This window comes from Chlorocebus sabaeus, chromosome 14, assembly GCF_047675955.1.
Source record: "Chlorocebus sabaeus isolate Y175 chromosome 14, mChlSab1.0.hap1, whole genome shotgun sequence".
NCBI classification, from domain to species: domain Eukaryota; kingdom Metazoa; phylum Chordata; class Mammalia; order Primates; family Cercopithecidae; genus Chlorocebus; species Chlorocebus sabaeus.
In genome coordinates this window covers 11,088,995-11,112,042 of record NC_132917.1, presented here as the reverse complement: position 1 = coordinate 11,112,042, position 23,048 = coordinate 11,088,995, and the positions used below count along the sequence as shown (strand labels likewise).

Genomic DNA, 23,048 nt, shown 5'->3' with positions numbered 1-23,048 from the left:
TTTTCAGGAAGAAAATATTTTCATAAGGCAAGAAATAAAATTATAATAAAATTATCATTTTTAATAGTTGTGCTTTTTTGACATCAGTTTTAGAAATATGAAGTAGAAACTCCTGTTTTATTGATTTAAGCTAACAACATTTTTTGTCTAATTCTTAATGTTTTTCCTTCCCTCCTTACTCATTTTACCTATCTATGCTATTAAATGAGAAATATCACTATGATATCCAGTTGAAAATCATACTTCTTAATTATTAGCTGAATTTGTATTAGTTAATTGATGACTAGAAATAGGAAAGTTCATTAAACTATTCATTTGCTCAGGGACTTAACAGTAAGAAGATATATGTATGTGTTCGTTCTCCTTTTTGTCTGGATAGCTTTTGAATGTGAAGCAATATTCCTGATGATGATATACATTTTATTTATTTTGCTATTTAGACCCTTTATAAAACACAAGTTAGGGAGCTTAAAGAAGAATGTGAAGAAAAGACCAAACTTGGTAAAGAATTACAGCAAAAGAAACAGGAATTACAGGATGAACGGTAAGTATGAGACCCTTATCTCTTTTTGTTCATTGCTGTATACTTTGCTCCTAGAACAATGCCTGGTAATCACCAAATAAAAAATTATTGATGAAGTGAATTAGACAAAAACTTTCACTTAATAGTGAAAACTGAACCATTAAAATGATATATTGCTAAAATGTAGGGACTCCTTGGCTGCCCAACTGGAGATCACCTTGACCAAAGCAGATTCTGAGCAACTGGCTCGTTCAATTGCTGAAGAACAATATTCTGATTTGGAAAAAGAGAAGATCATGAAAGAGCTGGAGATCAAAGAGATGATGGCTAGACACAAACAGGAACTTACCGAAAAAGATGCCACAATTGCTTCTGTAAGTCAAATTCTTGGTGCTTTTTTGGATTATAATTAAATTGCTATATCTTAAATCTTCTTTAGACATACTAAGTATCACAGATCTAAATGAAAAATCATATATGCTGACTACAAGATTTTTTATCTAGTTAACTGTCATCTTCTCAGTGTTGTCAGAGGAGCTTACTAAAAGTGACTTCACCTGTTAATGAATTCAAAGTTAAAGGTCTAAAGTGAAAGGGTCATTTTTTTTTCTTTTTAAATAGAACTTAGTTCAGAAGAATCTTGAAACTACCAGGAAAACAGTTCCATGCAGGATGAAAAAATTGCAATAAAAATTTCAGAGAGAGGTCAAATATCAAGTAGTTAGGTTTACCCTATCAATTAACTAGACATATTGAAATGCTGCAGTAATTAAAAAGTGTGGTATTAGAACAGGGATATTCAATCCTGTTCAGTGGAAATGGAAAAAGGGAGGCCATAAAGATCTCTGCACATACAGGAACTTGGTATATATGATGGGAGTGGCAGTGTACAAATCACAGGGAAAGGACACATTTCATAAATGGTTTTGGAATAACTGTATTTTTATGTGGAAAGGAATAAAATTAAATCCCCACTACACCACACAGAAAAGTAAATTCTAGCTATCTTAAGGACTAACTATGAAAAATAAAAATTTTAAGCTATTAGAACAGAATTTAAAAGTTGCATATGACAGAGGACAGCATAAACAAATGACAGAAAGGAGATATTTGTAATATATTTATTAAACAAGAGATTTGTATCTACAGTATATGTAGAATGTCGATAATTCAGTAAGATTAAAGAATTTGGAAGAAAACTTAGCTAAAAGGGAAAACGTAAATATATAAGCACATACTTAACCTCACTATTGTCCAAGAAAAGCCTAGGTAAAACAACTTTGAAATACCATTTCGTACCCATCACGTTGGCAGAAATTCAGTGGCTGACAATTTCAAGTGTCTGAAGAATGTCTAGAAAATGGCATTCTTATTCACTGTGGGAAGTATAAATTTGCTATGGCATAGTACAGTAAGTAACATGACAGTTTCCAGTAAATTTTAGGCATTCACATAATGCAGTCCAAAGAAAGTCTACATTAAGATAAATACACTATAGAAACTTCGGCACAATGCTTATAGCGGCATAAATATGTTAGCAAAAACTCAAATATCCGTGAATGAATGAATGAATGCATGCATTAAATGTAATAGAAGATGGAACTATTATGTCAGTTAAAATGAATTAAGTCTTCATTTGTATCAGCAATTTAATACTTTAATATGCTATTGAGTGAAAACAGTTACAGAAAGATAAATTCAGTAAGATTGAAAATCACAGCCTGGCATGCTGGCTCATACCTGTAATTGCAGCACTTCGGGAGTTCAAGGTGGGAGTATTGCTTGAGCTCCAGGAGTTTGAGACCAGCCTGGGCAACATAGTGAGACCCTGTTTCTACAAAAAAAAAAAAAAAAATGTAGCCAGGTGTGGTGGTTCATGCCTGTAGTCCCAGCTAGCTACTCATGGGGGCTGAGGTGGGAGGACCCTTAGAACCCTGGAGGCTGGGGCTACAGTGAGTGGCGATCGAGTGCCATTGCACTCCAGCCTGGGCAACAGAGCTTGAGACCTTGTCTCCAAAAAGAGAGAAAAAAAAAAAGAAGAAGAAAATCACATAAAGCCACGCTATGTATTGTTTCATGTGTATGTAATGAAATACAATCATGGGTGGAAAGGGGAAACACATAATTTACAATAAAACTTCCTTCACACCAAGTGCGTTGGCCCATGCCTGTAAGTAATCCCAGCACTTTGAGAGGCCTAGGCAGGCGATCACTTGAGGCCAGGAGTTTGAGACCAACCTGACCAACATAGTGAAACCCCTTCTCTACTAAAAATACAAAAATCAGCCAGGTGTGGTGGCACATGCCTGTAATCCCAGCTACTCAGGAGGCTGGGGCAGGAGAATCACTTGAAACCAGGAGGCGGAGGTTGCAGTGAGCTGAGATCACGCCACTGCACTCCTGGGTGACAAAGCAAGACTCAGCCTGGGTGACAGAGCAAGACTCACAAAAAAAATAAAAGGAAAAATAAGAGGTTTAACAATATTCTAGAATGTTTCTTATTTGAATCATTGTTTTATAACATAAACTATGTAAATTGGGATGTGATTATTTTTTCCTCTTTCATTTCTTAGCTTGAAGAAACTAATAGGACACTAACTAGTGATGTTGCCAATCTTGCGAATGAGAAAGAAGAATTAAATAACAAGCTGAAAGATGTTCAAGAGCGTATGTATTAACAAAAATGTTTATTTTTCATATCAGCTACTGTAATTACCAATGTAATTTTAACTTTTTTCCATGTTTCAGAACTGTCTAGATTGAAAGACGAAGAAATAAGCGCAGCAGCTATTAAAGCACAGTTTGAGAAACAGCTGTTAACAGAAAGAACACTCAAAACTCAAGTATGTATAATAGAATCTAAATATGATTTTGAATTTTGTCTCAGTTTATCTGTTTTACATTTTACTTTGAACATTACAAGTTGGTAGCGTAGTCATCGAATGTACCAGTATTTGTGAAGTCACAATTATCTGATTTTTGCCAGGTTGGGAGAAGTTAGATTTGATTAATATTGTTCAATTCTATAGCTACTAAAATTTTTCTTAATTTTTCCTTTTGGAATCACATTCTCTTTCAATTTATGGTTGTAATTTAATATGTTTTTCTACTTTTAAGAACTGTTGGGATTGACCATTTACTGACAACCTGAAAAGGGTCAGTTAGTTCACTCTCTGCCAACTCCTACAGTTGCATATGTATTGCATGAACAGGTGGGGTACTAGGTACTCTTCACCGTTGTTGGACATAGAATATTTTATTAATATGATGCCACTGCAAAATGTTCTTCCTCCAGAATAAAAGCAGAAAGGTCTGCCTATTAAAGTCTCTCTTAGAACTAAAAAGTCATAATGGTAGAAAGCAACATCAGATCAATTCTATAAATATTTAAATTATAATTCTCAGAAAACACGAATAAAAATCTAATGGCGCATTGGATGGAGAAGGATGATGAGTAGTAAAGGAGGTGTATTATTTAAATATTATAAAAAGTGTTTCTTTGTAGCCCTGTGTGTAGGGAAGGAGAGTATTTGTGATTGCATGACTTGTTGCTATTGATGAGATACTGAGAAACCATACACATTATTTATCTTATTTATGTATTATACTTATTTTTACATTTTTTTAAGGCTGTGAATAAGTTGGCTGAGATCATGAATCGCAAAGAACCTGTCAAGCGTGGTAATGACACAGATGTGCGGAGAAAAGAGAAGGAGAATAGAAAGCTACATATGGAGCTTAAATCTGAACGTGAGAAATTGACCCAGCAGATGATCAAGTATCAGAAAGAACTGAATGAAATGCAGGCAGTAAGAATACTTTTTGGACTCTACTGAAGACTTCTTTTTAAGAAGTAGAATTATTTTCATATCTGTTTGTTTTACTGGTTATAGACCATTTCTATTATTTAATAATTATTATTGAACCCAGAAGCAAAATGTTGAGTTGTGTTGCATCCAATTAACTTATTGTAATTAAATTTCTTATAGCAAATAGCTGAAGAGAGCCAGATTCGAATTGAACTGCAGATGACATTGGACAGTAAAGACAGTGACATTGAGCAGCTGCGGTCACAACTCCAAGCCTTGCATATTGGTCTGGATAGTTCCAGTATAGGCAGTGGACCAGGGGATGCTGAGGCAGATGATGGGTTTCCAGGTATGGATTTGCTTTCAGCACTACTATTTGTCTTAAACATAAATCAGTTGATTGTTTTAAGTCTTGCGACTGACTGCTCTGAAGTAAAAATGTTTGTATTTTCTTTAAGGGAAAACCTACTCCTTGGAGTAAGGATTCAAGTAACATTTCAAGCTTATTTTATTTATTGATTTTTTTTACAAAGTTTTTCATAAACATACAAAAGAAAAACTCCACATGTCTAGTTTTTAAATTATTATATATTATATTAGCTCTATTTTTAAGCTTTCATTTCATTTTCTCTTCTTTCTGCATTCTTACTTCCTTTTATGTTGGGTGTTTAGTTCATATCACTCAGTCACACACTATGGAATCCATGTCATTCACCTACCAACGTTCCTCTACTTCTCTCAATATTGCCACTAAGCCTTCCAGTTCTCACATGCTCCTTGACTCTGATTCTGACTCAGAAGAAGAATCTTTGCCTTACTTACCCATTTCATCGGAACCTAATGGTACAGGTGATATCCTGAAAGTCTTTTCATCTTTGGAGTTTTCCTCACTACCCTTAATTTTAGTCCTTTTGAAGTTTTTTTTATATAACATTAACTAATAACCACTAACTCTACTATGTTGTTGTAGACTCAGTTAAAAATAAACTGCTGCATGAATAAAGAATTTGTTTTTAAGGTATTTTCTCATGACATTGCTGTTGTAATTGATAGATGCCAACTTGCGTGAAATGGAGTAATACATTATATTGCTTAAGAGCGCATGGTTTCATTGCTTGTTTTAGCCATTTTCAACCAAGAAGAAATTCTTCCTGACATTTTGTAACAAGAGTGATGGTACAGAAAAAGTGTTTCGACTGATTCAGAGGATAAACTTAAGGTTTTTACTGAATACTTACTGACATTATCCTAGGCATATGTCCTTCATAAGAAACATGAAAGAATTTCGCCTGGTCATTACCCTGAAAGAGATTACAGTTTAAATGAAAAAACCAGAGAGTTCCTTTATTCAGAGTCAAAGAGGCAGCCCTGTGTGATCTTTCAAGACTGCAGTTTCCTCATCTAAATTAGGGGAATTTATGTAAAGCGTCCAGCACAGTTGATACATAATAGAAGTTAAATAAGTGATAGCTACTTTTACTATTAGAATAACTTCCCCAAATGCTATTTCACGTATTTATTTCATTAAAAGGCGTTGATCAAATGTAATAAAACAAATTCCAAGGATTCATACACATTTCTTAGTTGAATTACAATGTTACTGATTTTGATATTTTGGAATTTAAAAATCTTTTGATTATTTTGCTGCTTATTAACCAAATTTTATCTAAAATGTACATAATTGGTCAGTTGTGATGGCTCACGCCTGTAATCCTAGTACTTTGAGAGGCTAAAGCAGACAGATCACCTGAGGTCAGGAGTTAAAGACTAACCTGGCCAACATGGTGAAACCCCATCTCTACTAAAAATACAAGAAGTAGCTGGGCTGTAATCCTAGCTACCTGGGAAGCTGAGACAGGAGAATCACTGGAACCCGGGACGCAGAGGCTGCAGTGAGCCGAGATTATGCCACTACATTCCAGCCTCGGCGACAGAGCAAGACTTCATCTCAAAAAAAATAAATAAAACAAAATTTACATTATTTTATTTTATAGTAGTTATTCTAAAAGTTCATTTTCTCTGAACACGTAATTATAAAAACTATATTTACTCCTTGAAAATGTGCACGATGTGGCCCTCTTCCAAAGGAAAAATAAAGGAGTCTGAGGCAGGTGTACCAATGAGAATAGAGAGTTGCTGCTGCTGCTTTTTTATTTTTATTATTTTTGTGTTTTTTTTGGCAGCTTTTCTGATTATAAATGCATGAATTTAATCAGTGGAACGTTTGACTTTATAAAACTATGGACTATCTGTTTCCAATATGATATAACCTGGATTTTGTTTTGCATTGCATAACTTTTTACTGCTGATCCTGTACTGTTACTGTATCCTAGATGATGTATAGTGATAAATTCTAAAGGATATATTTTATTTGTTTTATAAATTTCGTATTAAAATTTTATTAAGTTCTTTGTTATCTAAGGAGAATTGTTATCTTTATCCTCATATGTTGTGCTTATTTGTAGAATCAAGATTAGAAGGATGGCTCTCAGTGCCTGCACGAAACAACACTAAGAAATTTGGATGGGTTAAAAAGGTAATTGATACTTTGGAATATGAGCCTTTTGTTTTTGTTTTAACTCCAGTCATTTGGCTTTTGTAGTTGCAGGATATACGTGACTGGTACTTTTAGACACATAGAACTTGTTTATACTTTAGGATTTGAAATGATATGATTTTAATTATCTTTGTAAAAAATTTTTTGTCCTCATATCTTGTTAATAGTAAGACAGATTTCATTGTTAGGAAATTGTTGATTTTGATACTTTTGCTGTTTTGGTGGGAAAAGAACTGTGAATCTAGTAAAAAAGACTCATTTATTTATTTTCCTCTCTTACTATGATTATTGATGTTATTGTGTTTATTTTTGAGAAGGTTATTAATGATGTTGGATCCCAAAGCTAGCTAAGTCCAAAAAATATTTTACTTTACTTCTCCCCACAATTTGTTTATTTAAAATATCTATTAATATAAACAAAATGTATTGTTATTTTAAGGAAGACTTTCCTAAAGATATATTAAGTACTTTTTAGTTAGTATGATTTTTATTGCTAATACAGAATTTATTTTTAAAAAAAATCAATAAGGTATATAAACACTTGAATTACTGATTTCTTTTCTCCCTGTTTTAACAGTATGTGATTGTAAGCAGTAAGAAGATTCTTTTCTATGACAGTGAACAAGATAAAGAACAATCTAATCCTTACATGGTTTTAGATATAGAGTAAGTGTTTTTATTAGAATATTTAGAAACTCTGTCTTTTCTTATCTTTTAAAGTATAAGAGTAACAATGCAATTTATTAGTCATAATATAGCTCCTGCTGTACTATTGTTACATTTTCCTGTGATTTGCTTCATACAGATGAAAGTCTGGGATACAGGGTTAGCTAAAACATCTTTATTTCATGGGCCTTTGATATATTATTTTTTGAAACTAATTAGAAAATTTCTGACAGAAGTTTGTAAAAATCTTAATTATATAATTAATAGAACAAAATATTCTGAGTTCCTGACATGGGTCAAAGTAGTCAGTGTTTAACTTCTGACATAAGTATAGAATAATTAATATATAATTTGATCCTTGGGTGATATTTTATTCCTTTATTCAAAATTTTTTATAGCAAGTTATTTCATGTCCGACCAGTTACACAGACAGATGTATATAGAGCAGATGCTAAAGAAATTCCAAGGATATTCCAGGTAAACATAGTTTTGTTTATATTTGGTTGGTTGGTTTTGTTTTGTTTTTTTCACATTTAGAAGTTGTCAAATGACGTGACATATTAAATCTCTTCATTCTTTGGCCCTCTTCAGGTTACCTTTCTGTTTCAGTCCTATTTAAAGATGGTTTGTTGTTTTGTGACTTTTGTGCTTAATTCTGTTTGGGAACGTCTTCATTCCTGTCTCCATTTTATTTGTTAAAGCTTGTAGTGTGTTTGTATCATGTTTCTGGTCTTTGCTATATTTTTGTTTAAGGTTGGTTATGACTTTTTTTAAGCATGAATTTTTTTTCCCTTCTGTTGTTGTGTAATCTCAGCTCTCTAGAAAGTTAGAAAAGTCAGTTATGGAGGTAAATTTTGTACCTTGTAACCCTTTTACCTCCAATTTAAAGTGAAGCCACATTCTTCCCTTTACTACTTCCATTTTAAAATTAGTCAAACCAACAATGACTTACTGATTTCCTTCTATGTAAGTGTCATTGTGCTTGGTGTACTGTGTGGAAGTTGGCTCCTTGTTTTCTGGATGCTTATCATGTTTATTTGGAGTATAATACACATCCTTTCCTCTTTCTTTTCCCCCTCAACTCTCAAAATACAGGACTTTTAAAATGAAGCTGTGCTTATAGCTGTTACCCAGTTTTCTGTTAAGTATTACAAAACACCAATTAGTATAATCACCACATTTCTTCAAGTGATTGTTTTGAACAGTCCCTCCCAGAAAAACTTTCTAACACCTATGAAGTGCACATTTGCCTTTTGCTGACCTATTTTGATAGTACTGCTAAATCATGGGTGTTACAAAGAAAATAAGGAGGCAGCATTTGAAGAGGATCAGTTCTTTTGAAATGCAAACCAAAGTGACTGTCTTATAACTTTTCTTACATAAGCTTTTGATTGTTTGCATAATCAAGAGCTTAAGTTTGTACTTCAGATACATTTTCTTCTCTTTGAATAATTTAGGCTAATGTTATTTTACTTACACTATCAGAATTGTTACTACATAAGAAATAGCATGTTTGGAAATCATTTATCGTTCTTTTGACATTCATAGATTCTGTATGCCAATGAAGGAGAAAGTAAGAAGGAACAAGAATTTCCAGTGGAGCCAGTTGGAGAAAAATCTAATTATATTTGCCACAAGGGACATGAGTTTATTCCTACTCTTTATCATTTCCCAACCAACTGTGAGGCTTGTATGAAGCCCCTGTGGCACATGTTTAAGCCTCCTCCTGCTTTAGAGTGCCGCCGTTGCCATATTAAGTGTCATAAAGATCACATGGACAAAAAGGAGGAGATTATAGCACCTTGCAAAGGTAAATGGTAAATTACTTGCTCCATCGATATTGGTTATGTTCAGATCATTTTAAGCACATTAATTTTTTTTTCAAATTTTTCTTTATAGTGTATTATGATATTTCAACGGCAAAGAATCTATTATTACTAGCAAATTCTACAGAAGAGCAGCAGAAGTGGGTTAGTCGATTGGTGAAAAAGATACCAAAAAAGCCCCCAGCTCCAGACCCTTTTGCACGATCATCTCCTAGAACTTCAATGAAGATACAGCAAAACCAGTCTATTAGACGACCAAGTCGACAGCTTGCCCCAAACAAACCTAGGTAATAAATTAAAATGTAGTAAGAAAAAAAAAAATCTATTAAAATATTTTGCTATTTATATTCAAACTACAAATTTTCCTAGTTAGTTTTCCTTTGCTTGGTATTTTAGTGAACTGTGGAATACCAAGTGTTTGGAACTGTTTTAATGTGCATGTCATATTCATCGATTCAGATGAAAGTAATATAAATTTATTTACTAAATCACACACACATACAGTAAATTCAACCAAAAATCTTTAAAGATTTTTGTTGTGTTTATTTGTATAGTAAATCCTCACTTAACATTGTCCGTAGGTTCTTAGAACCTGCGACTTTAAGCAAAACAATGGCAGGTCCTAGAATTAAGTTGTTTCCTTCAAAATTGTTTTGTTATAACCTTGATGAGAAGGAAATGGTTTTATTATACTTCATTTAGCTTAAAGTCGTACTTTCCAAGAACCTATCGATGATGTCAAGTGAGGACTTACTGTATAATGATATAATTTTCAGCTTTTATGAGCACTTGAGTAATTTAATAACTTAAAAGATAGAATTAACATTGTACACAGACCTCACATTGTCAAGTGCACACACTGTGTTTCATATTATAAGCTTTTATTATGTTACATGATTTGGGAGGCAGGTTTAAAATCAGCTTAAGTTTTAAATCTATAAAACAGTAACTTGAGTGTGATTTTAACAGCAACATACACCAGCTTTAAAAATGCAAGTATGAGCTAATGGGTAAAAGTGGCCATTCCTTGGAATTGAGGTAGAGTTAGGAAAATGGAGTAAGGTCAGGGTTGATCATTATGCACCAAAACATTTTGATGGGGCCATTTTCGGATAGCTACGTGAAAGTCCTTTAGTTAAATATCTTGATTCGCAATAGCCATTTCTTGACTTACTAACTACTTCAGCATTTATAAACATTGCTATCCATTGAACATGAAATGAACACAATAATTTGGTTAGCTAAAGGAAAAAGCATATACTTTGATCAGGTATCTAATTTCAGGTATCCTTTTGGTTCCCTGACACAGGACCTTCAGTATATGAATATTGATGTGCATTGGCTGTATTGTCGGAAATCTGATTCTGACCACAAACATCTTAGATGAAACTTTCTTGAAACTAATCTCTCAAGGAAATAATTAGAATGACAAAGGCAGAATTGGTGTGTCAGCAGTGAAAATGTTTAATATTTTGTGTGAGGTATGATAAAACTAAACAAAATTAGTGATTATTGACTAAAGCTAAAGAAACTCAGAATTCAGAGATACTGAAGGCCATTTCATGTGCCTTCTGTAAAACATCTGAAAATTAAATTTATATTATTAATATTGTAGAGCTATTAATGCTTAAATGGTATTTTAATACCTTATAGTGTAGAGTGATTTCAGTTTCCAGAGTACTTCTCTACGTATTCTTTCCTCTCATTTAACTTCTTATGTATTATCTCCTATGCTCTTTAAAATAGTCCTGTGGAATAGAACAGGTATTGTTATACTTAGTTTTGATTAAGACTCCGGAAGGGGTTTGTCTAGATCTAGAATTATAACAACTCCAGATAACCTTTTGATATATTTTTTCCTTTTGTGCTATTTGACACATTAATGATTTCACTACATATGGTAACATATATCGAATTAGTTTATGAGGCATGCTCCCAATTGTGTAACAGGCTGTTTTTATGTACACTGACTTACAAATACCTTCCTTTCCCAATCCAAATCAGTGTTATGGTCTGTTTGAAAGTACATTTACTTCTGATTTTTGTTACTTTTTTTTTTTTTTTAACTTCTGGCCTTGCCCTGTGAATCATTCTTCATTGATTTTTTTTTTTAAATACATTTTGTCATAGCAATGGTAAGTAGTAGGAATTTCTTTCTCTCACATCTGCATGTATATAAAACTAATATCAAAACTGACTGTAAAATGTGTAGTGTACATTTTGTGAAAAAATTTAATACATTCTTTGAAATTCTAAACATAAAGATGGTCACATTTATAATATAATTTGGATTTTGTTGTGCATCTGCAACATTATTTCCATTGTTTTTGGCATTTGAGTCTCCATTGTTTCATGTACTCCTAGCATTGTATCTGTATCTCTTACATGAATCAATCAACCTGCATTATTATTATTATTATTATTATTATTATTATTATTATTTTTGAGACAGGGTCTCACTCTGTTGCCCAGGCTGGAGTGCAATGGCATAATCATGGCTGACTGCAGCCTTGACCTCCCAGGACCAAGTGATTATTCTCCCACCTCAGCCTCCCAGAGTAGCTGGGACCACATGCATGCACCATGACACCTGGCTAATTTATTTTTATTTTTATTTTTTGTAGAGATGGGGGTCTCCCTATGTTGCCCAGGCTGGTCTCAAACGCCTGGCCTTAAGCAATCCTCCCACCTCGGCCTCCCAAAGTGCTGGGATTACAGGCATGAGCCACCAGGCCTGGCCAGTATTCCATTCTGAAATGTCACATTTTAAGAGTCACTTATACAAATTGAAGCGTATATAGATGAGAATAACAGAGGTTGCAGTATGTCATTTGAAAGTATACAAATGTAGCAAGCAAAGGAACTCAGGATATTTTGTTTTCTAAAGACATTATTTGAAAGTATGAGAGATCATAAATAGTACTAAACAGCTAAAGACCTTTTCCTTGGAAGATGTATTAGAAGAAGAAGCAGGCAAATCGTGAATCTCATTGAGTAGCATGGTTCCAGGGAGGAATCAAGCCTCAGACTGGATGGCTTTTAACATTCTACTGGACTAAAGCCCGTTCAATGTACAAATGGGTGGAACTAGTAAAGGGTCATCCAAGAAAACGGAGGCGCAGAATTGCTGGTGTGTCTTGGCAGTGATCTGATATCTAGCTCTTTGTTTGACTTTGTTTAATATTAGTCTTAGCAGTAGTCAATCTAGTTTTAGTTGAACTAATTTGACATGGTATCCTTCTTAAAACAAAGTTTGGCTTTGTTAGATACATCAAATATAAAGTGAACCCATAAATGTTCACTTAACCATTTTCTGTAACTTTTCCTCAGTGTCTTTCTTTGTGGTCATCTGCCATTACATCTTTTCTTCTTTTTTTTTTTTTGTGAGATGGCGTCTCGGTGTGTCACCCAGGCTGGAGTGTAGTAGTGTGATCTCGGTTCACCACAACCCTCCACCTTCCAGGTTCAAGCAATTCTCCTGCCTCAGCCTTCTGAGTAGTTGGGATTACAGGCATGCACCATCACACCCGGCTAATTTTTGTAATTTTAGTAGAGACAGGGTTTCCCCATGTTGGCCAGGCTGGTCTTGAACTCCTGACCTCAGGTGATCTGCCCGCCTCGGCCTCCCAAAGTGCTGGGATTACAGGTATGAGCCACCGCACCTGGCCTCATTACACCTTTTCTGTGGCTGCTTTGACAGTCCTGGTTCTGATTCTGTTTCTTTTTTTTTTTTTTTTGAGACAAAGTCTTGCTCTGTCACCCAGGGTGGAGTGCAGTGGTGCCATCTTGGCTCACTGCAACCTCCTCCTCCTGGGTTCAAGCAATTCTCCTGTCTCAGCCTCCTGAGTAGCTGGAACTACAGGTGCGTGCCACCACACCCAGCTAATTTTTTGTATTTTTAGTAGAGACGGGGTTTCACCCTGTTCGCCACCTGACCTGGTGATCTGCCTGCCTCAGCCTCCAAAAGTGCTGGGATTACAGGTGTGAGCCATCACGCTCAGCCTCTCCTCTTAACTCCGTTTTCAGCACTTCTTTTTTTTCTATAGTGGTGAAGTTTATTAAAGTAATAGATAAGTGTTAGCTATTATACTAGTTTATCCGCAGAACCACCCTGTGAGGTAGCTATTACTATATCTCCATTTAACAGGTGAAGAAACTAAGGCACAGAAAGCTTGTGTACCCAAGGTCACCCAGCTAATAAGTGTTAGAGCCATGACTTTAGATCCAGATAATCTTGTTCTGGAACCTTGACTTGGAACTGAAGTAGTCACTGCCTCATTGTGATAAGAGTAGGACGTAATTAATTGACAGTTCATAAAAATAATGTGTACAAATGCTATTCTACAGGAATGTGTTTTTTTGGTACTTTTGAGTTAAAATTAAAATGCCATACTGGAAAAGTAGGAAATTTGTGAATAAAATGCTAATTTTTGATGAAGACAATTTGGGGAATCCTAATTTGTTTCAATGCAAGATAAAAATATACCAGTCTGGGCCGGGTGCGGTGGCTTACGCGTGTAATCCCAGCACTTGGGGAGGCCAAGGCGGGTGGATCACCTGAGGTCAGGAGTTCCAGACAAGCCTGGCCAAGATGGTGAAACCCCGTCTCTACTAAAAATACAAAAATTAGCTGGGCGTGGTGGCAGACACCTGTAATCCCAGCTACTCGGGAGGCTGAGGCAGAGAATTGCTTGAACCCAATGGAGGTTGCAGTAAGCCGAGATTGCGCCACTGCACTCCAGCCTGGGCAACAGAGTGAGACTCCATCTCAAAAAAAAAAAAAAAATTAGATACCAGTCTGGCTAGAGGGCATTGCTCTTTAATTATTTTTCTTTTAAAGATTTTTTTTTAACGCAGTATTTAATGCATGCAAAAAAGTATAAAGCAAAAATGCAGCAAATGCTCATTTATTGAGTTTTAAGAAGTAAAACATGGCAACACAGTTAAAACTTAAGGGAGGAAGTAGCTATTGTGTCATTATTATCTTTGTTCTTCTCCATTTCTAAATGTTAGAAAGTTAACAGTCTACTTGGGAAAATAATGAAGTTATATACAATTTGATGTGTCAAAAATAAATCCATACATGAATATATACCTGATCTTGAATTGGAGAAGAATTTTCCAATAATAAAAGCAAAGAAAACAAAGCCAAAGATCAACTACCCCAAAATTGAAGCCTTGTAAATGTAAAAAACACCATGTCTTTACAAAATATATGAGAAAGATGAGCTACTATCTTCACATATGAAAAGTTCTTATAAATCATTGAGAAAAAAGATTGCCTCATCCCCATACAGAATTAGTGAGGTGTATGCAGGCATTATTATGGAAACAGCTGTTACATGTTAAAAAAAAAAAAAAAAGGGATCAGCCTGATTACGGTAGTCCCCCTTTATCTCAAGGGATATGTATTCCAAGACCCCCAGTGGATGCCTGGAATCAGGAATAGTGCTGTGCCGTACACATACCATTTTTTAAAATCTGATAATGAAGACCATTAATAAGTGACTAATAGGCATGGATATGCTGGACAAAGGGATGACTCACATCCCAGGCAGGACAGAGTGGGATGGCACAAGATTTCATCACGCTGTTCAGAATGTTGGGCAGTTTAAAACTTCTAAATTGTTTTGAGGTTTTCTATTTAATGTTTTCAGACTGTGGTTCACCACTGGTAACTTGAAACCATGGAAAGTGAAAACAAGGATATGGGGGGACTACTGTATTAAGAAATTAACATTAAATTAAAACTATAACATAAAACCATTTTTCACCTACCAAACTGGCAAGGGTTAAGAAACGAAATGGGTACTTTTGTGGACTGTTGGTAGAACTCCAAATTAAATGCATTCTTTCCAAAGCATCTTTGACAATAAGTTTCACAGGCCTGAACTATATCCCTGTTGATTAGTTAATGGTGGAGACAGTCAAGCAACAGGCAATTACAGTACTATGTAAAATGCTGTTTATGATAGAGGCATGAACAGAGCGCTGGGGGAAACGAGGGAAGCATGGAGAATTCTTCCTGAGGACATTAAGAAAGATCTCAAACAATGGAGGATGGATAATTTTACAAGCAAACAAATAAGGGAAAATCAGTTCCAGGCAAAATGTCATGTGCAGAGGTACAAAGTTGTCAGAATTACTTATGTATTTGTAATTTTGTGTTGGGTTGGGGTTGGGAGAAGGCAAGGGCAAGGTGTGGTAAAAGATGATGTGACACTGGAGAGAAACACTGAACCCAGCTGAAAAGCTCCATGCACACTGCTCTCAGGAGTTTTGATTTATAAGTAGAAGTCTTTCAATAAGGGATTGGTATTCAGGCTTAATGAGATCCTGAACTGAGTACTTGACAATGAAAACGGAGAAAATAAACCTGGATTCGGAAAGATTTCTTCAGTTGAAATAACTAGAATTAGATGACTGATTCAAAGGGATGAGGGGAGAGGGTATAAGGGAAGTCTCATCATGCACTGCACTCGTATCTAGCGATTAGACTTTTAAATTTGAGATTATGACACTGGCACACACTTCAACGGTTTTGAAAGGATATGCAATGCAGCTTTCTCCTAACCTATGCTAAAGTTGAGGTGTGGATGCCCTGGAGGGCCTGCTGATCACAATCTCCCAAGCGGTAGAGCTGAAACCCTAGCTATAAGCTACGTTATATGTAAGTCTAGAAAAATGAGTGTGTGCCAGGTTGTGATATGCATTAAGTAATTATATATGTTTGTGTGTTTTCTCAAATGTCCTATGTTTAGCACATTTTAAGAGTAATTTGAGTCGCTGTATTTATTTTAAATTAGAGTAATCGTCCATTAACCTATTTTGTCAGTGTTTCTCAGAGTTAACCAGCTGTATCAGAAATCATCTCAGGTTTCTTATTTGAAAATGCAAATATTTGGGCCCTTTTCAGTCATATCTAAATCTCTTGGAATGAGGCCTTATAAAGAGCAGTAGGTAAATCATGTACACTAAAGTTTCTTGCTTTAGAAGTGTGTAAATAAGAACCACTGACAATAGTGATTATAGGTGAGACTTTGGGGACCAGATGAGTTCCTTGGCATGAATTGATTCATGAACATCACAGTTTTAAAAATGAAAAAGTTACTCCTATTTATTTATTTTTATATTTATTTATTTATTTATTTATTGAGACCAAGTCTCACTCTTGTCCCCCAGGCTGGAGCGCAATGGCACGATCTTGGCTTACTGCAACCTCTGCCTCCCGGATTCAAGTGACTCTCCTGCCTTAGCCTCTTGAGTAGCTGGGATTACAGGCACCTGACACCATGCTCAGCTAATTTTTGTATTTTCAGTAGAGACAGGGTTTCACCATGTTGGCCAGGCTGGTCTTGAACTCCTCGCCTCAGGTGATCCGCCCGCCTCGGCCTCCCTGTGCTGGGATTACGGGCATGAGCCACTGCGTCTGGCCCAGTTACTCCTATTTTTAAAAACAAAGATGATAGGAATATTACAGTTAGGTTATTGAATTAGAAAGAAAAGACCACATATATCCTAACTCTAAGTTCAATTTAGCCAAGATGAGTTGATAATGCTACTTATATACTTGTGGCTTTTCCCTTGTCCCTAGTTTTTCATATGCAGGACAAAGCTCTTGGTGACACATTGAGCAGGCAGGGTCCTACTGAAATTCAGAAAGCTGCTTTCTTATTCTATTACTCCCCTTTTACCCCATGGTTTTTGGTGCTATAATGGAAAAACCGAGCTGACAATCTAACCACGTTGGTGAAGGGAACATTGACAAATGTGCTTTCATAATTCTCAAATCAAACTGGGCATCAGGATGGTTACATGTTTATCTGGGGTATGGGAGTGAGGAGGGAAAAGCAGATTGTTTGTTATTATCCCAAATATGATCGCTGTCTTCAGATATCTGGAAGGTATACTTGGCCAACGTGATTATATGTATTTATATATAAAGGGCAAGGCTTCCTTGTGTGTGTGCATCTTAATTTTAATCTTGTTGTTATCCATGAATGGAAAATTAAAATGCTTACAGCACATTCAAAGTATGATTTCTAAGTCATAACATTAAGGTACAGTTTCTAAAGAGTGTTAGAGTATAAATTTACAAACCTCCTATTGCAGATTGCTTGATTTGGCATTTAAAGACTGGGATTGGTCATTTGATGATGTTGATGGTGGTGGTGATGATGATGACGATGTTTTTGATTTCTGAAGAAATAAATGGGGTAAATCAAAAAATGAAAAATCAGTTATTTTAGTACTTCAACGTAGCGCATGTGGTTTGCACTTGGGCTTTCATTATTTTTTATTTTTGAAACTTGTTTTTAATAGTATATAGTTAAAAGTAGTTTTCAAAAAGTTGCTAACTGAAATTTACATGTTAAGTGTAAAAGTGAAATGCTATGTTCAGATTCTTCATTGGCTATAAATTTTTAATACAATTAGAATTTATCTTAGGAATGAGATATAGCAATCACAAAAGGAGTTAATTCTGTTCATTCCAAAGAAGCCATATTCAGAAGAGAAGTAAAATTTACAACGTTTTCAAGTTTGTACAGCTATATTAGTTTGTGAACATAGCATGGGATTCCTTTCTCCCTCCATCTCTGTCCTCTTATTTCCAACTTGCAAGAATTGAAAGCATAAAATCTTTATAAGTCTAATAAGTGCTGTGAAATAGCTGTTTCTGATTTGGCATTTTTGTGTGTGGTGCTGTGAAATGTTTGCTTTGTGAGAATTTAATGTTACCCTTGCTGAAGAATGTCAGTGATACCCTGTGAGAATTGTGCTTTTTCTTGTAAAATAGTTTGGTTAATAGTGGCTCAAGGAGATTTGAATGAAAGTTGAGCCTCAACTTAAACCTTTTACGTAGAAAGATTTAAAAGAAATAATGTCTGTTTTAGTCTATGTTGCAAAACATAAATCAGGTAGTATTGGTATCTATTTATAATCCGGTTTCATAGAGTAGCTTGTATATATTTACTACAACAATGTATTTGGCCCTATCTTATAGATAAAAAAAAATGTGTGGCTTAGGGTTGAACAGCCAAGTAGAACCTGATCAATAGGCCCATTTCCCTGTCAGCTACATGAGGCAGCTGGCAGTTCAACCCCAAATCAAACTTTATCTTCTGAGTTACTCTGTGGCATATTGTTTAACCCTAATAGCTTGTTAACCATATTAAAACTTGTGTGTAATGTGTGTAGCTAAAATTCCAAAATCCCAAGTTGTTTTGGGAAAGAATATAATTGCATGTACCTGCAGGAAAAGTAATACAGTAAGTATGTTTATGCATGAGTTTAGTGTTAAAAAACATAGTAGTTGGAAGACTGTATAGTTTAATAATGTGAATGGAATGCTTTTTCTAGGAATTTAATAATCTCTGAAATTATTTCACTGTATCAACTAACTTTATTTTTTCTTTCTTTTCAGCTAACTGCCTTCTATGAAAGCAGTCATTATTCAAGGTGATCGTATTCTTCCAGTGAGAACAAGACTGAAATATGATGGCCCAAAATTTATTAAAAAGCTATATTTTCCTGAGAGACTGATACATACACTCATACATATATGTGTTCCCCTTTTCCCTGTAATATAAATTACAAATCTGGGCTCCTTTGAAGCAACAGGTTGAACCAACAATGATTGGTTGATAGACTAAGGATATATGCAACTCTTCCAGACTTTTCCATAAAGCGCTCTCGGCAGTCACTCACACTACAGTGCACACAAGGATTGAGAAGAGTTAAAGTCTAAAGAAAACGTCTTTTCTAGCTTCAACAGAGAGGTTTCACCAGCACATTTACCAGAAGAATCTGGGAATGGATTCCACTACAGTGATATTGACTGCATCTTTAAGAAGTGACCATTATACTGTGTATATATATATAAACACACAACATATATATATATATATATATATATAGTACTCTAATACTGCAAGGTTTTTTAAACTTCCCACTTTATTTTTTTATACACATTAATCAGATATCATTACTTACTGCAGTTGCAACTATGCACTTGTATAAAGCCATAATGTTGGAGTTTATATCACTCATTCCTGTGTACCTGATGGAAGTTGCATGTTCATGTTTAAGCAGTTACTGTAACAAGAAGTTTAAAGTTAATTATATCAGTTTCCTAATGCTTCATGATAGGCAACTTTACCCATTTTGAATGCCTTAATTTAATTTTTTTTCAAAGTCTCAGCCCTTTCTGTATTAAAAAACAAAAAAAGTGTTTACCAGCTCTTAGGATGTAAACTAGCTTTGTGGGAGAGAAATCGTGCACTATTTTTACACATAAATAGTTATATCAATGTCAGCCTATTTTGATTAACAAATGTTTTTAAAGTATTATTGGTTATAGAAACAATAATGGATGGTGTTGGAACTAATATATCCTTGATGTCTATTATTCATTCAACCCTTTTTACAGACCTCAGTATTAGTCTGTGACTACAAAATATTTTCTTTGCTTTAAATTTGCTGGCTACCCTAGATATGTTTTTATTCCTGGTAAAGACATTTGTGATTACATCTTCACACTTAAGATTCAAAAATTTTCCCAAATATAAAGAAAACTAAGACTGTAGATACATTTTAAATATTTAAATATGATCCTCAGACATACAGCTGTGTGTGGCAATATTTTAGTACTGGGTTAAGAAAACTGGTAACTGGGAAGAAGTGGCCTCAAAGGCACTTAATTTGATTTTTATTTTTTAAATGCTGTCAAAGTTACAGTTTATGCAGGACCATTCGTGTTATATTCTCATGATCCCAGATAAGTGTATGTTTTATACTGCAACAGTATGCAGCAATAGTAAGCATCAAGTTTTTGTTTTTTGGTTTTTTAAATTATGAAGCCTTTTAACAGTCTCTCTTTATATAAATACACACAGAGTTTGGTATGGTATTTAAATACATCATCTGGCCGGGCGCGGTGGCTCACGCCTGTAATCCTAGCACTTTGGGAGGCTGAGATGGGTGGATCACCTGAGGTCAGGAGTTCAAGACCAGCCTGGCCAACATGGTGAAACTGTGTCTCTACCAATATACAAAAACTAGCCGGGCATGATGGCAGTTGCTTGTAATCCCAGCTACTCGGGAGGCTGAGACAGGAGAATTGCTTCAACCCAGGAGACGGTGGTTTCAGTGAGCCAAGACCGCACCACTGCACTCCGGCCTGGGCAGCTGAGCGAGACTCCGTCTCAAAAAAAAAAGAAGTCATCTAATATTTCAATGAAGGAAGTAGACATTTTTCACTGATTCCCTCTGACATCAGTTAGAGCTGTTTAAAGAGTTAGATCCCCACAATAGATAGTATTGTGGAAACTGAAGAGTAGCCACTGGCCTACTGATAGACTGAAACTGATATTGTTATTATGTTCTCCAGTCTGCACTCTGCTGTGCTGTCTGTGCTCAGACTAGATGTGCATGCCGTTTCCCTTGCAGGTGTGTTCTGCAGCTCTGGTTTTGGGGGACAGCTCTTTTTTAAGTAAGATTAAAAAATAAAAAATATATAAAATTTATATAGAATAAATATTTCCATTCATTAGAGTTGTTAAAAGGAGACTGAATTAATATTTTATATAAAGATTTTGTTACATTATGGGAGGTTCTATCCTATTCTGAATTGGAGAGTATATATATATATATATATTTTTAATAAACTTTATTAAGGTGAAATAATTTCAAGTTTACACGAGTAACAAATATTTGAGTAAAGGCAAAAGTTTAAATTTGGAATGCTGTATATATTAGAGAATATGAGGAATCATGGTGTGACCAACTGTATAAGGAAGATTCATATGAAGGTCTTAGGGGAAAAATAATTCTGAAGGGTGAAAAAAAAATCTCTCCCATGGAGATTCTTCACATTATATGGTTTGACATAAGGGTTTATAAGGTTGTTTGTCCAACTAATGAAAATGCGCTTAATAAAAAATTCTGGCCTTGGGTGAGAATTCGCTTTTTACCGCATTGCCGCTTTCACGTACATACATGAGTGCATGCATCTATAAACGTGTTTTCTTTCCAACACTTATTAAATATGAAACAACCTGATTTTGTGCTCGTTTCTCTTTTTTCTTGAGGCCCTAAAGCTTCCAAGATAAATATTTATAAGACTAAAAGTTGCTTGTTCCTTCACACCTGATTTCTCCTAGAGCCATAAATACCTCCTATGGGGAACTAAGAAATCATGAATACTGGGATTTTCTTATTGGATTTTTTACTTTTGTTTTGTGGGGATAACGAGACAGAAGTGAAAGGAAAACTGGTGCCGATATTGCTGTTTAAATTAATGTATAGTGAATGTTTTTAAAGTATTAATTTAAAAAAACCATGTTCTCTAGAAACAAATTTTAAAAATCTATATGAAAGTTTTAAAATGTTCTAGCTAACTAATGGATAAGCATACCAGTAAAGCCAAAATAAAGGTTAGTGCTTTTAAAACTAACCTGTGTTAGAGTTACATGAATCTGGCTCTAAAGTATGTATTTTGCATCCATTTATCTATAGATCCTAAACAGAAATACTCTAGGTTGCTACACCACAGTTTTAAGAAGTTATGCTGCGGCTGTTATTCTCTTCTAGGATTCTGGTGGTAAAGTAGAGAAACTCGGACACTGTATTAACCTTATTGAAACATGTTTTAAATCGTGTCTAAAATCTGACTGGAGCAAGTCACTGCCGAGCTTCTCAGTCTGCATTGACACTGCTACTGACTCACCTCTCCTTCCCTGGAATAAGGCTTCAGCTTCCCTATGTTGTGAAGACACCATTTGTAAGCACTTTGAACATAAGCACTGTGTGACAGCGCTGGATATCATGCTTGGGGGGGCCTCTCCCTGACTCCCATCCCCGTAATAATGAGTTTTGTTTGAAATTGTAGTAAGTAATGAACTGCATGGTTTAGAAAATCATAAATATTTGATCAGCTGTCCCCTCTGAACAAAAATTGCACCCCTTTTTAGAAGTTTTGTTGCATCTTTGTAGTAATGTAATTGTATTTCATGCCTGCTTTTTATAAAAAAAAATAAAATAAATGGAGACATAAGCATTTTCATACTTCTCCTGTGAAATAGTCCTAGAATACAGCAACTTTCTAAAGTTAACCCAAAACATTTGCTCTCTCTATAAGATGGGTATAAACAGTGGGATGAGGATAGTAAATAAGTCTTATAACTAAGGCTGTAGACTTGTGATTCTTCTGCCCTATGATTTAATTCATGGAGGAATACGAAATCTCAACCAGGAGCCTATCTCTGATTTGATTTGGGTGTTTTAAGATGCACACAAATATAACAAACTCATTTGAATTAGTGAGGATAAGGAAAAGAGGCAGGATGTCTGTTTTGTCAGGAAATAGTGTGCTGAGAAAGTGTTTTCTAGGGCAGTTATTTGCTATATGATCTTGGGCCGGTTATTCACTCTCAGCCTCAGTGTTTTCATCTGTAAAATGGAGATTGTGTCTACTTTACAGGATCACTGCCGGATTAAGTATGATAATGTGTGTAGAATGTCTGAAATGGCTCCAGTGTTTGTTGCCTGACAAAGGGGGAAAAACAGAGACCTCGTCACCTAAGTTAAGTATGCTTTTAAAGGACTTGCTTTAAGCAATGATAAAGTACTAATGCTATCTAAATAAAACATTTGTTGGAATAAAAATT

The 23,048-nt window shown here is 35.0% G+C and overlaps 1 protein-coding gene across 1 annotated transcript in view; it reads left to right on the top strand.

Annotated features, from left to right (window-relative positions):
- ROCK2 (Rho associated coiled-coil containing protein kinase 2) overlaps positions 1-22,438 on the top strand; it is a 164,217-nt gene extending 141,779 nt beyond the window's left edge. The window contains exons 22-33 of the mRNA XM_038006572.2: positions 441-544; positions 711-897; positions 3,097-3,190; positions 3,272-3,366; positions 4,153-4,332; positions 4,513-4,681; positions 6,798-6,868; positions 7,467-7,555; positions 7,954-8,032; positions 9,104-9,365; positions 9,455-9,668; positions 18,806-22,438. Of these exons, the coding sequence (XP_037862500.1) occupies positions 441-544; positions 711-897; positions 3,097-3,190; positions 3,272-3,366; positions 4,153-4,332; positions 4,513-4,681; positions 6,798-6,868; positions 7,467-7,555; positions 7,954-8,032; positions 9,104-9,365; positions 9,455-9,668; positions 18,806-18,809 (1,548 nt within the window). The 3' untranslated portion in view covers positions 18,810-22,438. The remainder of the gene's footprint in view (positions 1-440; positions 545-710; positions 898-3,096; positions 3,191-3,271; positions 3,367-4,152; positions 4,333-4,512; positions 4,682-6,797; positions 6,869-7,466; positions 7,556-7,953; positions 8,033-9,103; positions 9,366-9,454; positions 9,669-18,805) is intronic.
- The last annotated feature ends 610 nt before the right edge of the window (positions 22,439-23,048 follow it).